Source organism: Simochromis diagramma, unplaced genomic scaffold (genome assembly GCF_900408965.1).
Source record: "Simochromis diagramma unplaced genomic scaffold, fSimDia1.1 OVJJ01000753.1, whole genome shotgun sequence".
NCBI lineage: Eukaryota > Metazoa > Chordata > Actinopteri > Cichliformes > Cichlidae > Simochromis > Simochromis diagramma.
In genome coordinates, this window is record NW_024387523.1 from 16,671,338 (window position 1) to 16,687,108 (window position 15,771).

Here is a 15,771-nt window from a genome sequence, read left to right on the forward strand (position 1 = left end):
GTTTTCTGAGAGCTTCTGCACCTTTAAATGCAGTGTCCTGAGATAGCTCCAGCGGCACAGTTTCTTAATGAGTCATCACCGTGAATGTTCAGGTTCCACTGCTGGATCCCAGAGCACGCTGGCTAGTTTATTAGAGGAACACTTGCTGTGTGCTGTCATGGTGACAGTGTTTCATAATTTGCTGCACAGGGCAAGTATCCGTGCAGTAAGAGCAAACACGTGTCAGCATGTAACTTACTGGCTCTCTGGCCATTGTCCAGCATCCCGACCACTTTGTCCTTAAAATGATCTTCAGCACTGACATGTGAAAGGCTAACGAGGTCAAGTCTGACTTTGGCTGGGATCAGTGCCTGAATTTCAATGCTAGTTACTTCTGTGCACTGATAAACAGCGTCAGCGAGAAAAATTCTGGCTGTTAAAAATCATAACTAAACAACAGGTTTAGAGTTAAAAAAAAGAGTTAGTCAAGTGCGGATATCAGGTGGTGAATTTTAATTCTGCAAAGTTACATTTTGTGTTTATTCTGCAGTGAGCTGAAAGGGGACTTTAGCAAACTCTAGTCCTAGATGGCCAGGAGAGAGACAACTGCCATTTTCTTCCCTTTTTTCTTTTTTTCAAATCGATTATTAAAAAAATTAGCATTTAGATAGGTGTCCTTGATTTCTTGAATCAGTCATTTTGTTCTTCTCTTTTCTAATTCACACCTTTTTTTACTGTTAATTTATTCCACATTTCATTTCTTCTTATTTTATTCTGTTTGTCCCCACTGCCTCTGATAACTCCCAATCACTGGCATTTCTCTGTAGAGAAAGTATTTTACCTCAATAAGCATAAAAGGAATGAAAGCATACAGCTGAATACTTTACTGAGATCATTTAGTAGAGAATCTGTTTTTCAAGGTCTGCATAATTACAGAAAAATGCTCCGTGCTTTGACTTCTGTGATTTAACATGTTTGGCAAATGCCATCCTGCCATTAACCAAAAACCCCAAACTGTACTGTACATACTGATAACGTCTATTATTTTGACATGACAGCATGTGTGACGAAAAACAGATTCAACTGAAAACACAGGAGACAAAAGTTCCACAATCTAAATCAGAGTAGAAACAAGAACTGATCAAATAATGGTATTAATAAAGTTTACCAGCTAAAGTAAGTGTGGACCTGGTAAGAACCATGTAAAACAAGGACAGGAAGTGGGTGAAAATAAGGTGAAATACATCAGAAAAAAAAGAAAATAAAAAAGCTTACAGATCATAATGGAAAACATGAAGCTAATTCTGTGCTTTTACGCTTGCAGATGTAAATGTTAGTAGATTTGTAAGCTTTGCTGCTTTGGTATGGTGAATGGAGATACATGCTTCTGGTTTGTGCCTAATTCAGTGGCAACGTGTGGGCTAAAATCTCTCTTCCCTTGCCAAAGTGTGTCAGCTTTGCTCTGCCATGCCTGGTTAGATAGCTCTGCGAACCTGCTGCCTCGAGTCCGTAGTTAATATAGCATCCTGTTTATTGAGCTGTAAACTGGATTTTCTGAAGCTGCCCTGGACACAAACCAAAGTAATCATTTTGCTTTTGTCAAGCCACGGGGCGAGGGCAGGCTGAGACGGAGGGGTGCCCTAAACTCGGCACCTTTTCACTCACACCCTCTTCAGAGGTCGAACCTCCCCGACTACAGCCATTGCTTTTATAGCCTATCAGTGCAGTTGTAGTATTTATTACATCCATTCATCAAAAATAATATGGCACACATTTAGTTATTTTTCGCCTTTTAACTTTTAACCTTAAAACTGTTGTCCTTTTTTACCATATTCCACTCTCATAACTCTCTTTTAGTGAGTTGTGTGTGTATGTGTGCTCCACTTTCTGTAGACATCTACTCAGCACTGCTACACAAGTGGGCTCTTTATACACTAGTGACACACGAACCACTGTGTTGTATTTGTCTGCAACACGCACTTGATTCAAATATGACAGTTTAGGTTAAGTTTAAGTTTAAGTTTGGACTCTGACCTAATGACAGAAAACAAAAACTGGAATTAAGTTACCAAACAAACCGAACATGGATTGTCTGGTTAAAGCAGTACTATCTACGTGCCGTAGTTCATCATCTGTGGCTTAGAAGCACTAGCAGAACTGCACTGTGCAAGTCTAGCTTTGCAGACACGGCCAAATAAATGACTGAATTTAAGATTATTTAGCACCACTCATGAATGTAATGGGAAGAGACAGATATCAGCACAAAAAAAGTGAAGGTAAAGTGCTTGTTTAAATGTATTTGAATGATACCATCATTACGAAACTTGAAGGTTTTCCTGTAATTGCTAATGTCATTATGTAGGATGAGCTCCAGGAATACAATTATTACTTTTTGATTTGTTTGTGAGGTCACTCTCTACCGGCCACTTATTGCAAATATGCAATAGTTTTAAAGGGAAGCATTCACAAATGCTCACAGGCATGTGAGGGCATCGTATTGCAATATATATGGAACGAGTGCAACACCGTTACTTTACATAGCAAGCTGTTAGCGGCCGACGTCATAAACCCTTAAAGATCCTTTAGCTCCCAGCAAGAACCTGTGTTTACAATCTCTGCTTCCATTTCTTTGTATATCATAATATATTATCTTATTTATCTTTCCATGTAACAATTAATATATAAAAAAAAAGTATCTATCCAGTTGTTCCACTAGTTTAAAAAAGTAGAAGTTATAGCATAAACAGGCACCTTGTGGATCACTGCACTTGTTTGCCTACATAACTACATAATTTGTGTAATACCAATTCAGGTGTACGCTCATGCAAGGCTTGAGCCTGTCTGTAGATATGTTATCCCTGTGACTCCTGTTGTCACTGCTGAATTGTGTTACAGCTCAGTGGAGCCCACCTGCAGCCACCGCGGTTCTGTCTGCGTCAGCACTGTGTCTCTGAGTTTAAACGGATCCTTGTGAGAAGGATAAGTCTAAGACAACAATTTTATTCAGTCCCCTGTCATGTCAAGAATAATGGCTTCAAATAGTCAAACCACAGTTACTGATTTGGAACGAGCTAGTGCTGAAGATGAAACAAAGCTATACAAATGTGCATGAGTCACGTCTTGCCTACCTCTAGTTGCATGTAAATAGCTTCTATTTTTTGCCTCCCTCAAGTTTGATACCTGCTGAAATCGGAATCGTGTATTCAGGCATCTGAAATGTGCGTGTGTGTGTGGGTACCTGTGTGTGCTCCAGAGAGCGAGCTAAGAACGCGGGAGTGCTGCGTTGCCCCATCGTAAACCTCCACGATGTCATTCAGGGCCGTCTGGAAGAAGGCGAACTGACTGAAGACCACTAGGAAAAACAGACGCAGTCATGAAATTGACATCAGAGAAGAAATGACTCAAAAACAAAACAAAATAAAAGTTCTCATCATCCAAAAGAATATTTTCAACACCGTTTGTAATCAAAAACTCTCCTTTAAAGCAAGCTAGATAATACCGCCAGTTATGACAACACAGCCAAAAAAACCTGATATTACAATAGAGATCAGCAATCCTGTCTGGGCTTGATTGCCTGTCAGGAGATGAAAGGCTTTGCAATGACAGTCAATCTGTTGTACAATGTGTAGCTAAATCTCCACTACAGTGCTTTCATCCTTTCAACCCACCCTTTCTACTGCTGTTGCCTGAACATATTCAGCCCCTTCACAATCAATCTGTCTCGTTTACTTGCAGCACATATCGCAGGTGGAGAGTAAAAAAAAAGAGCAGAGGTGAAAGAGGGGACTACTGCTCCTCCATCAAAGTGTGCTTCCTTATGTTCTGAGATCCACTTATTTGACATGATTCAGCATCTATAATCTCCAGCCTCATCTTCAGCGATTCCCATTATTTGTGCATCCTCTTCATCTGCGTCTCTGATAAGAGAACCCAGTCATTGCGGCAACACCCACCCTGTCCTCTGCATTGAAGAAAATAGCCTATCATTAGCACTAGTGCATCAGCCTAATGAGAAGTGGCAAGAATGGAGGCGAGAGCATTTGTGGCTCATCACGACAAAGTGAGTTGCCTTGGGCCTCGCTGTCATTTTCCAAGAAAATGCAAATGTGGACTTTAATTATTTCAATTTCCTTTGTCGCTTTGATTCGGCCGAGCGAAATACGCTGCCGACAGGTTCCAAGAAGGATAGGTGCCCGGTCGTTTTGGAGCAGAGCCGGACCTCTGAATGAGCATCATGACCTCAATATTCAAAAGACTGGGGTGAAGTAGCCAGAAGCCAAACACATGCCCGCCACTGCTTTTTTGGTGTAATTTAACAATGATAGGACGTGAGCTTGCCCCTCGAGAGGCATGGTGCTGATAACTCATTAAGGAGCCAGAGGGAAGAGAAGAGGAAGCAGGAGATAAAAGGAGAGCAAGACAGAGCGCCCGAGATAGAAAGTGAAACGGAGCGGCATCCCGAGCAGGCAAGTGAAACATGTTTAAATCTGAATATACGTGCTTGTGCTGTGTTGTGTTCCTCTTCCGACACCCTTTGCTTTCTGAATAAATTCCCGCTCTTACAGTATGGCATCACATATTGGAAGAAAACTGTGACCTTTAAGAAGGAAATGCCAAAAAGCTGCAAAACTTCGGAAACACTGGATCTAATTATATTTCGGTGGATGCGTGCCTCTGACTGACGTGTTATATGACTAGTGTATAAGCTGGTGATTAAATTGCTCTTCCACAGTGATGTAAAAAAGTATGTGTAGCAATGAGACCGATGAATATAGGGACTATCAATCACTCTGTGATTTAAAAATAAAAAACATTTGGTAAGAACTGAAAGAGGATGGGAGCTTTTACAAGTTTGACACAAACTTTCTCTCTCTGGTGCAGCTTTGGCTAAAAATATTTAGTTATGGAAAAAAAAATCTCAAGTGTTTTTCTTTTTATTCTCTTGCCTTCAGCCTTGAAAAATATGTATAACTCAGTGAGGCACTTGAGCATTGTTTGAGCCCGATAAGGAATTATTATTATTATTATTTTTTGGCATTACAGAAAAAATGCATCTTAATTAAGCACCAATAATTAACCACCTTTATACACCGGCACAAAAACACACAATAAAACATCTGCCAGGAAGAGTGTAAAAGAACGCTCTCACTTCTTGGCTTACCGTAATCTTTGGGCACGACTACAGAGTACAAACAGGTTCGTGCGCTGCTGTAGTTACCGGGGTAACCAGGAGACAAGACCACTCCCTCTGAACCAGTGTACTGTCCACCACATAGAGCTGCAAAAAGACATAAATGAGAAATGAAAAAGAGACGACCAAAAAAAAAAAAAAGGAAAGGACAAGGCAAACATGACAGGAAGGTCTACAGCCAGAAGTGGAAGATTCCATTTCTCTCCCCCCTCCTCCTACCTTTCCATCCCCTCTGTTCCATCACTCCTAAATTACTTTTCTTGTCTGATTGGGCTTTCAGTGGAAGATGTCCCCAGTGTTTGTCACAGTGAAATTGCAATGTTTTCCAAGTGTCCGTCTGGGTTAGCCTGGGCGTGCTGAGACCCGGATTGCTTCTACTGGTTAAACCCCCCCAAAAAGTGCTCAGCACATGCTTGTACCCTGAACCCTTGTTTCCCCACGTGTGAAAATCTGCGTGGTATGAGCTTGTCTTCCACCTGGCATACAACTAAAGCTTCACACTGTGAGGGCCATACGATTCTGTGGTGTCAGGATATTTCACGAGCTCTCCCGGGGGGTGAGCTAGTGAGCTAGTCGTGTCATGGGAATATCAGAGAGCAGTCAGAATGACGCGCGTTCCGCTGTGAGCGTGAGGAGAATATATGCAAAATAAGCAGCACTCTTTAAATTAAAGCTGCACTTGCACAACTATTAATGTTAGCAAAACCCACACAGCTTTGCACATACACCTGTAGGACACTGCTCTATGGGAAAAATAGCCTAATTGTATAGACATGTTTACACGTGACAAATCTATAAGCGCTGATGTGGTTTGTGTTCCTAACAACCGTCTCCAGATGTCAGTGTTTACCAATGCAGATGGGTTTGGGTTTGTTCCAGCTCGGCTTGCCGTCCACCCCCATGATGCAAGTGAGCGTTGGGTCTCCCTCTAGTGTGTAGCCACTGTCGCAGTGGTAGGTGACGGTGGAGCCCAGCTTGAGATTGGTGCCCACCCGTGTCCCATTGCGCACCAGGCCGGGCTCAAAGCAAGACTCCCTAGGGTTCTCTGCAGAGAGAGGTAACGCAGTGGAAAATCAGTGACAGAAGTGAGCAGGCGTTGTTATTTCATGAAAGGATTTTTTTTCCCCTGCATCCAGCTGTAGCCGTGATACTGGAACAGAAGCTGTTTTCTGCCTAAGGTTACTGATACACTTGGATTTCGAACTTCCCTTCCTCCTTTGTGGCTGCGTTTGCTTTCACCCCCGCCCCACCGTTTCCTGCAACTCTGTGCTTTCCTCTGTCAGTAAATATATCTCACTGACTGACTGCCACTTTTCTCTCTAGCCCTTGACGGTGGCCTCTCATCTGTGGCTGCTGGGGTATGTATGGCTGTGGAGAAAGACAGGCAGCTGATTGAGAGTGGCATGGCTCTGGCCCAAGGTCTGCTGACTGCACATAACCGCCTCTCAACCAACGCTTCGCTGTGCAGTCAACTAGAGAAGACAATGCACATACGCAAGCTTTCTTTGTCAAAGACACACACACACCTACACTCGTACCCTGCCAAACTTCACTTGCACAAAACCTGCAACCGACCACACACATCAATCATCACTTCTGAGGTCATAAGAAAGATGTCTTGCTCAATTTACCATCGCATTGTTCTCAGGTGGAAAATGTACACGTGAGTGGAGGCCTGTCAATTTGTCACACTTCACACCTTTACTGCTAAAATAAACACGGGGGGAAAAATGCCCAAAGCAATTTAATTCAATCTTGAAACCCAGTCCACTTTCCCAGCAAACTTTAATATTTGATGACTTACACCCAGCGTAGGAAGGTGAGTCAACTGTTTTCTCATTAGGGAAATTTCAACTGACACTTGAGTGTCTGACAGAATATATGTTCAAGAACCTGAGCTGCGTCAACAGGAGCTAGCTGAGTGCAAACTTTAAACAGGGAACACTGTAACAATGTTCATATAGCAGAAGCATTTCTTAAAAAAGGTTCACTGGGAGGTCAACAAAAAAAGACTAACCCACATTAAAATGAGTCCCAGAGCTGACAAAAAATGTAACATTCTTCTTGTATTTTATTGCTTCACTGAAAATAATCAAAGCATGACACCTTTATAGTTTAAGAATTGTTGGCCTCCTTATATCATCTTGCACTTAAAGATTTATATTTCACATTGTACACCAAGTACTTTAAAAAAGTTTCTTCATTTCCATTTAATACTTGTACAGCTGCTTTTATTGTGTATATATATATATATTTGTATTTATTCATACATTCTTATATATTTCTATACTGTGTATTGTGTATTTTGTTGTACAGTTATTTCATTTTTAACTTATTTTAATATATAAATTTTTATATTTTATTTTATTCCTTCCTAGTTAAATTTACCCTTTTTAATTTTCATATTTATTTCCCATCTTATGCATAGCCTTTTCTTTTATCTTTAGGTCACGAGCAGTTGTATAAGCATTTCACTGCATATCGTACTGTGTATGACTGTGTATGTGACAAATAAAATTTGAATTTGAATTTGATTTGATTTGAAGTACATGGTGTATTAGATCAAATTTCTAATTCATTGATGACAAAATTAGACACACAGGAAATAAATGTTGAATTTCTAAGCTGAAAGTTGGGGAACTAATGATATCACAGAGTGCTAGGGCCAGGTATGTCTGCTGACTGCCACTACCTGTTCTAAACAAGGGTTATTTAGACATGAACCTTGTTTTGATATGTCATGAAAAGAAATATATATATATTGGTGGTGAAAACATCTTTCAACGATAAGAAAGATGTCAGCTAGGACACCCTACCCTCACCCTCGACAAAAATACCCCAAGCTTTTGGGGCTGAAGGATAAAAATGATGGACATGAAAAGAGACAGCGGAGCTGTGATAGATATAGTAGGCATTAGGAAAGGGCTGGCCCTTGGCACAAGCTGGTCTGTAGAAGGTTGGTCACCCCAATAAAATGAGCTGATTTAACAAGCCTTGACCCTGATTTACAGATGTGAGTGAAGATGTGAGAAACGCATCGTCTGTTTTTTCCATTTTATTGTTGTGTTTTTAAAGGAGACATTTAGTGGTAAATTGCAAGAGAGCCCAAGATTTGATGAAGGTGTTGGATTAGAGAAATAATGTGCATGTTTTTGTGTGTAAATGTTCTTGTCTGTGTCTTGTGAGTGTCATTTAAATGTGGCTCAGGTATGGAAAGTCTTTGAGTCCACATATTTCCCTGGAGAGCCAATGTGAAAAGCGTAAAAGACCTAATCAAAGGATGCCTGAGACAAGAAAACAGAAAGACATAAAGACTGCTCAGTGAAGAGGCTGACAGCACCTCGGGCGCATTCTGTAATACAATTTTCAGGGCCGGGTTGACCAAATGCCGGATCGGGCCAACTCGTCGACGTGCTGTCTTCTCACCAACCAGACCCGAACTCGCAGCCAAACGCGCTTTTGTGCCATGTTGTTTGTCTGAAACCGAGGAGGTAATTTATGTATTATTTGGTTATGGTTCATTAGTGTGGAGAATTGGAAGTGGGGTGAGGGAGTTTTTCGAAGCCACACACTGGGTCCATCTGCTCTACCAGATTGGCCATACAATATCACACACTGCAGTGAATGTTGCTGGGAGTGAGTTAAGGGGTAGAGTCTGTAACGCTGTCTTGCCGAAACATTGTTTCTCACTTCATTTAGGGACAGTTTGCCAATGAGTTGGAGGGCTGCGGCGCATAAACAGGTAGAGTTCTCAAATCAGTCGACTGCTTGTACATCAAATCCTATCTGAGCGCGAGCCAAGAAACGGGAAGCTTTGGGGTCAATGTGGAATTGGTTAAGTGTCTGATACCTTAAACAACTCTAATTGAGGTAGGGAGACTTAGGAAGATTTAACACTGCTCTCTCAAGCAAAGCCCCTAACATAGATGCTGTGTCTAATTTACAGCTTCCTCAGCATCTGTGTATTTGCTAGGAAGTGAGGTAGTCCGCTACAAGGCTGAAACAAAAATGCAGAACAAACAGATGTGCAACACAATCCTTAAACCAAGTGGCCCTCTGTGACCACTCGTGTACAGATACATTTGGGTCCCCTGAACAATGTGCTGCGGTCAACCGTGCTTAGACATGAGACAACAAAATGCTGTTTGCTCCAATCTATCAGAGGCCCTTAGTGCAGCTGCACTGATCACGAGCCAACAGTTGTTTGTTTTCAGAATTCCTGCTAGGAGGCGCACGTTAATAATGACACCCAATCAGGCCATAGCAGAAACAGGGAGGTTGCGATCAGGATGCTGCAGCGCAGACAACCCATTCTTTCACTGGAGAATGTTTTCACACTGGTAATCGTATCCGCTCTGGACTACACTGAAGGGAAAGTTAAAAAGAAACAATCTGCAAGGTCGATAAGCAGCAGAGGGTAAATGCACTCTCTCTGTGCCAGAGGAAGAATTTTAAAATGTGAACTGTTCGGGGGATAAAGCTGCGCAACCTTCTTGAAATCTGCTGTTTTGTTCACAATTATAAGATGCTGGATGTGGAAAAAAAAAAAGAAGCCAAAATGAACACTTTAATTCTAATGGAAATGCAAAAAAGACAAAAAACTCTTTCTCCCAGCGTCACTGTTTTTTATCCAATTAACCAAATACTGCATTGCTTTAAGAAAAGACATGTACCTGTGTACTGCAGCACAAATCCATTGCTGCTGAGAGAGGCGTCGCTGCGGAAAGCCAAGAAGAGCGTGTTGGAGCTGCTCTCAATGCGATCGGGAACATCTGTGCCATAAAAGCTACCCAACAAGGGGCTGAGGGAGTCCGGTCCATCATAGATGTGCAAGAAGTCATAACTTGGCTCCAAGCTGAACCTGGTTAAAGAGAATAACATTAAAAATATAATCACATAACTGCTGCTTAGATAGGCTGCGAGTAAGGTAACATAGCTTTACTAGGATGACTTTGAAAATAAAATGTGAAAAGTGGAAAAGGTTAAAAGATCAACTGAAGCATAAATCCCCCCCTCTGTTGAAAAGTCAAAACATATGCGTTGACATTTTTTCCTTTTTCTTTTCTACTGAATGCTTACTGGTTGAAGGTCAGAGAGATGACATAGTCCTGTGTGACAGTAACTGTCCAGTCACACTCTCGTCCGTGAGGATACGGTTCAGGATAGTCTGGAGACAGAATCAGCCCACTAGGACCTGTCAGGTTCCCGCCACATGGAGCTATGACAAGGAAGAAATCTATTACAGTTCACTGCAGTCGAGGAGCAAACAGCAGTGGCATCTGGACAGCAACTGAACTGCTATCAAACAACAGAGCTGATCTCAGTTTATCTTAAGATGCTGGAATCTTTTATTTTTCATTGCATAGATGTGTGTTTCATTTTGTTTGAGAACTCACTGATAAGTGTTCTTCTTAGCATTTATTGTTGGGTAAGACCAACACATTTCTAGTATGAGCCTCCATCATCCCAGTTAAAAATAAATAAACAGCAAATATGATCAAACCAGAGGACACACAATTGTATGGTGTATACTGCAAGTGAACCTCAAATAAACTATATATAGATTACAACTACATGATGCTGCCAAACAAAAAGAGTTTATATAAGTGAGGAAAATATGCAATGTTTAAGCTGGAAGAAGGATGAATAAGAAGTCCTATTAAGTAGTTAAAATAGCCTGCAGGAAACAACTCAACAGTAAATCTTCTTTAAGCCTTTTGGACTTTGATAGCCTGGATCTATATAATGTTTTTTTCCCTGCGATTGTGCTGATGGCTGATTATAGCCAAAAAGAGTTTGTTGTTCTCAAAATAAATACTTATCAGTGAGTGTTGGGATTGTGTTTGATCACCAAGTGTCCCTACGCTTTGGAATCTGACAAACTGCTACCTTTAAATTTTTATTTTTCTAATGTATTGCACAAGCGAAGTGACAACTTATAATGAAAATCAATTTGAAAAACAAACGAAAAACTTAGTGGTCAAAAATTGCCCTAAAACAACACAGCTACATAGTTGTAAGAACCTCAGCTCGTACTCTATGTGCTGTGCAGCTTCCCCACAGGACGTTGGAGCAGCAGTTGATTGATCTAACTGAAACCTAGCTAATGCACACAGATGTTCTCTTACCTCATTCTCACCTGTGTCAGAAGTGTCCGATTGTTCGCCAAAAATGATCTAATTAAGCTAAGTGCTAATTAAATAAGGCAGCTAATCACAAGCTCTTAATTGCCATTGTTAATGACTTCACACTGTTTAGCAGAGAACCACGTGCGATAATATATTAACACAAAGACTGTACAAAGAGTGTAGGTCTGACTGAGAGGTCTGTGTTGTTATTGAGGAACAGGATAATCAGATCTCTCTGTCTGCCGCAGTGACTTCAGTAAATGTCGAGGGAACATGGCAATCAGGTTTGCCACTTAAGATTCACTTAAGGAGTCTGTTAAGTAATCGAGTTAGGAATCTGTATTCTCTACCTGTTCCACAAAAGTCAGGCCAGTAAGAGGAGATATACAGTAGACTGTATTAGGCAGGCGGCAGGAAATAATACGACTATAATAAAATACGAGGAGCCTCAGTCTTAGCACTTGCACAGCAGTAGTAAAGCTGTGATCCTCATCCATACAGGCTTTCGTAATACAGATGGGGTTATGTTGTAGAGTACCTGTGCATGTAGGAGGGTCTGGCTGCCAGAAGAAGCGACCATTGATTTCAGTGCAGGTGATCCTGTTGGCCCCCTGCAGGATGTAACCCGGATCACACTGGAACACCACATGGTCTCCGGGTTCCCTGCTGTCGCCACCGCGGGTCCCATTAGTAGGCATGCCTGGGTCATTGCAGGAGGTTGCAGTAGACACTGAAGGAGCAAAGAAAGGCTCAGTGAGTGAAAGAGCATTTAATGGCGCACGATTAGAAGATGAAAAGAGGGTATTATTGTCATCTCCTGCAGTGAAATGTGTGAGAGCTGAAACTGGTCCCACCCAGTCATGTTCATTTAACATTCCCATCACTTCCTATCATCCTTCCCCCCTCTCGCTCTCTCTCTCACCAGAAAACTGAAGAGCGAAGCCTTGTTTGCTGGTGAAGAAGTCTGTGGTGAACTGCAGGTTGATAGTGTTAAAGGTGCTGTGGACGTCTTGGGGCAGCACTGAGCCACTTAGCTCCCTCAGCAGGACACCTCCATCCTGGGGCCCATCCCAGATCCGAAGCACATCATGGACCTCTTCCGTGTGGAAAACCAGGAAATGAAGACTGAAAAACAAAAACCCAAAAAACAAACAAACAAAAAAAACAGACTTCAGAGGCACTGACAGTTGATGGATGAGTCTTTGTGATGAAATTAATGGAAAGCAACCTCAGACAAAAAAATACACAAAACACCTCTGAAAAAAAGAAGAAGAAAACCCTTATATGTTACAACCCACATGTCCTTCTGATGGAGGGAAGACAAGAAAGGACTGCAATTGTTTTTCAATACATATTAAGAAAAAATTACCCCTATGATAAAGCAACAGGTATAACGTCCGCATTTTCTAAAATGCAATGATGCGTCTGAAGACGACCAGGAGAAATAAACGGATTACCTCAAACCGTATATGTTAAAGAATCAAATTACAACAGGTAATGTGATTAAAGGAGGCAATGACAATAGAGGAAAGACAAAAACACAGTTAAGGTCAAGTGTAAACGAGGGAAACAAATAACTTTTTAAAGTGAATCACCGACGCCGGATCCAGAGCATTCAAGGGATGTTCCACAATGTCAGTCAAACAGATACATCTGCCACAGCATTTAATAGTTTCAGTCTAGACATCAGAAAGATGATGCTGTCAAAATATCTACCCTTCACTTTGGCTTAGACAGCTGTCAGCCAGCTGGTGGTCCGATGGATGTGAAAAGCACTATAGCGTGCGGTACGTGTGTGCCTGTTTGTAAGCGCGGTAGCCTCGACTGTGCCGTGATTCATAATGACGCATAGTTTGCAGTGACTGCGTGTACGTTAGATTTTGGACAAGCTGTGGAGGAGTAAAAGGGCACAAAGTAGTGCAAGCTAGATCAGATGGCATTTGTTGACTTTGCAGCTTTACCCTGCAAGAGAGACTCAAACGTGTATTTATGATCATTTAAATTGTTGCTTTGATTTTTTCTTCTCTCTCTCTGAAACGCACTGCTGTCTGGCAAGCCTTCAAAATAGGTGACTATAAAGTAATGAGGATGTGCTAAACTGTTGTGCTGACACAGAATAAAAGCATTTATCGCACAGTTTATTTGTCTTCTAATGTGCTGCAGCAATAGAAACACAGTCTCTAATGTTGCTTCAAGCGCACTACTTATACAAATTCACCGATACACCTTCAATAAGAGCTCGGATGTGCACAGGCCAGAGGCTACCCGCACATGTGCTGTTTGTGTTTGTTTGTGTGTGGATTTTGTATTGGTGCAAAAATATCAGAAAAAACTAAATGGTGCTGCAAAACTTTAGCGGGAAATTAACTTGAAAATCCACCAGAAAAAAACAACTTTATGCTAATTCTCTAACAAACATTTTGGACCGAGGCAAATTCCTGACACTTCCCCTCATGTTTCAATAATTATAGCATTAATGCAAAGCAAACAGCTGCATTCTGAAGTTAAAGTTATTGGAATATAATGCTTATGCTGCACTTAAGTTCATTTGTTTTAAAGAAAACAATTTGTAGAGCTGTGTATATTTCTATTTCTGTTTTGTGAAGAATCTTACGCGAGCTTTAAATTTCTATAAATTTTACCAGTGCTCACTTTTTAAAGAAAAAAAAAATCTGTGACTTGAATGGTAATCTGTTTCCCAGTATCCTGTGAATGCTGGGGATCATGGTACTTCATGTGCTTTTACTATTCTCATGGCTTTACACACAGACCCACACAGAGCCTTGAGGTATAGATGATGCAGAGGAGAAACAGCAACCCACTGATATGTCGGGTTTAGCAACAAGTTCCCACCGTTTCTGCATAATTGGTGTCAGACTCCGATTCCCATACTGTCTGATGTGTGAGCAGCAGCCAGAGGCTACCCGCACAATGTGCCGTGTGTGTCTGTGTGTGTGTGTGTGGATACTGTACGTAACCTACTTGACAAGTGCTGTCGCAATGCTTGTGAAAGAAGTGCACATAAAACAAACATGTGCAGACAGGCGGACCAGTAAATACTCACATAAATGAACACCGATAGCTATTTTAAAGGACACGCAGCATTACATAGTCTTACATAAGCTTTGATGCTTTTTACACAGATACGAACACACGGACGTAAACCTGCTACATTTATCAGGCGCACTGGAGCCTTTGTGAGTAATGTGATATAATACTCTCGGATTAAAATGCTATAAATCCTGATGCACATGTCACTTATTTTTACACCACTGTCTGCTAATGGTAAAAACACTTATTGTTGGCATGGCTCTTAGAAAATTCTGAGTTTCTTTTCCTAAATGTACCACTCTAATCTATCACTAAAGTTATAAACTTTAGAATTTCTGAGATTTTTCTCAGAATCTGCTAAAGGATCATAATATGCCTCGATGCTGAATAGTGAAAAGTAAAGTTGCACAAGGATTTTTCACTGGCAAATCCTAGTTATGAGCTTCTTTTTGTTTGTGACCTTCATCAGAACTTTTGGGCTTAGCACCACACATGAATAAATATTGGTATGGCATCACATTCACAACACAAGCTTTCCTGTGATAAGAAACTGGAATAAATATCGTTCCTTCTCATGGTATTCATTTCCTTGCTAATCTCTCTGTTGCTAAAATGCTAATCTTACAAATGCATAGATGAGACATCTTTACATTTTTTCTGTTTCTGTTAGAGTCAAACCTTTACATTTTTATTAACGCTAAACAAAAAAAGAAAGAAGAAAAAAAAAGACCTCTTTAGGCTGCTGCCACTGCAAACAAAAGTCTGGTGAAACAGATCTCAAACTTTCAGTGGTTTGGATCAAAACGTGGGTGTAAGTGTGACCTTTTTTTTTTAAATCAACTCCTGCTGAAGAGCACTTGAGCAGGACAATTGACTCTGAAGTGCAGCAGCACAAGAAAGCGACTCTCCTTGACAGCTCACAGGTGTAAGTAAGCAAACCTTTTGCACATGCCACAATTGCGATGATCTACTGAAGCATTTCTCACATGACCCCAAGCGTCATTATATTTGTAGTAGTTCGAGTGTTGCTCTGCTAATATTCCACATGCTGACTATTCCCTTCACTTTAAGCAAACAAAGACTGTGTTCAAAGGTCTCCATCCTGGTCATGTACGTGCCTCTGGCAGTTAGATGCTTGTTATGCAAATGCTGTTATGAAACCCTCAGGTACTATGATCCACTTACGCTCCACCTCCCCATACTTTAGACAGGAGATGCTGAAATGTTTCACTGAATTTGCCAGATTGAATAAATGAATAAAACCAAAAAAAAAAATTTTTTTCCCCAAATATATGTATGGGCATCTGCCTTCTTGTTTATACATATAAATGTGTGCTCTTGTGTGTGTGTACTGAGACAATATTGATTTTGTGCTTGAGCATAATGGTTTTTTTGGGAGTGGGGGATTTGCCTAATCCAGAA

At 41.1% G+C, this 15,771-nt stretch overlaps 1 protein-coding gene across 2 annotated transcripts in view; it reads right to left on the reverse strand.

Annotated features, from left to right (window-relative positions):
• The window catches only part of csmd2 (CUB and Sushi multiple domains 2), a 261,451-nt gene that overhangs the window by 73,424 nt on the left and 172,256 nt on the right, over nucleotides 1-15,771 (reverse strand). For both annotated transcript variants that reach the window (XM_040021190.1, XM_040021191.1), the window contains 7 exons: nucleotides 12,221-12,423; nucleotides 11,837-12,028; nucleotides 10,250-10,388; nucleotides 9,844-10,031; nucleotides 6,021-6,215; nucleotides 5,141-5,257; nucleotides 3,218-3,331 (listed from right to left, as the gene is read on the reverse strand). In XM_040021190.1, coding sequence (XP_039877124.1) covers nucleotides 3,218-3,331; nucleotides 5,141-5,257; nucleotides 6,021-6,215; nucleotides 9,844-10,031; nucleotides 10,250-10,388; nucleotides 11,837-12,028; nucleotides 12,221-12,423 — 1,148 coding nt within the window. The remainder of the gene's footprint in view (nucleotides 1-3,217; nucleotides 3,332-5,140; nucleotides 5,258-6,020; nucleotides 6,216-9,843; nucleotides 10,032-10,249; nucleotides 10,389-11,836; nucleotides 12,029-12,220; nucleotides 12,424-15,771) is intronic.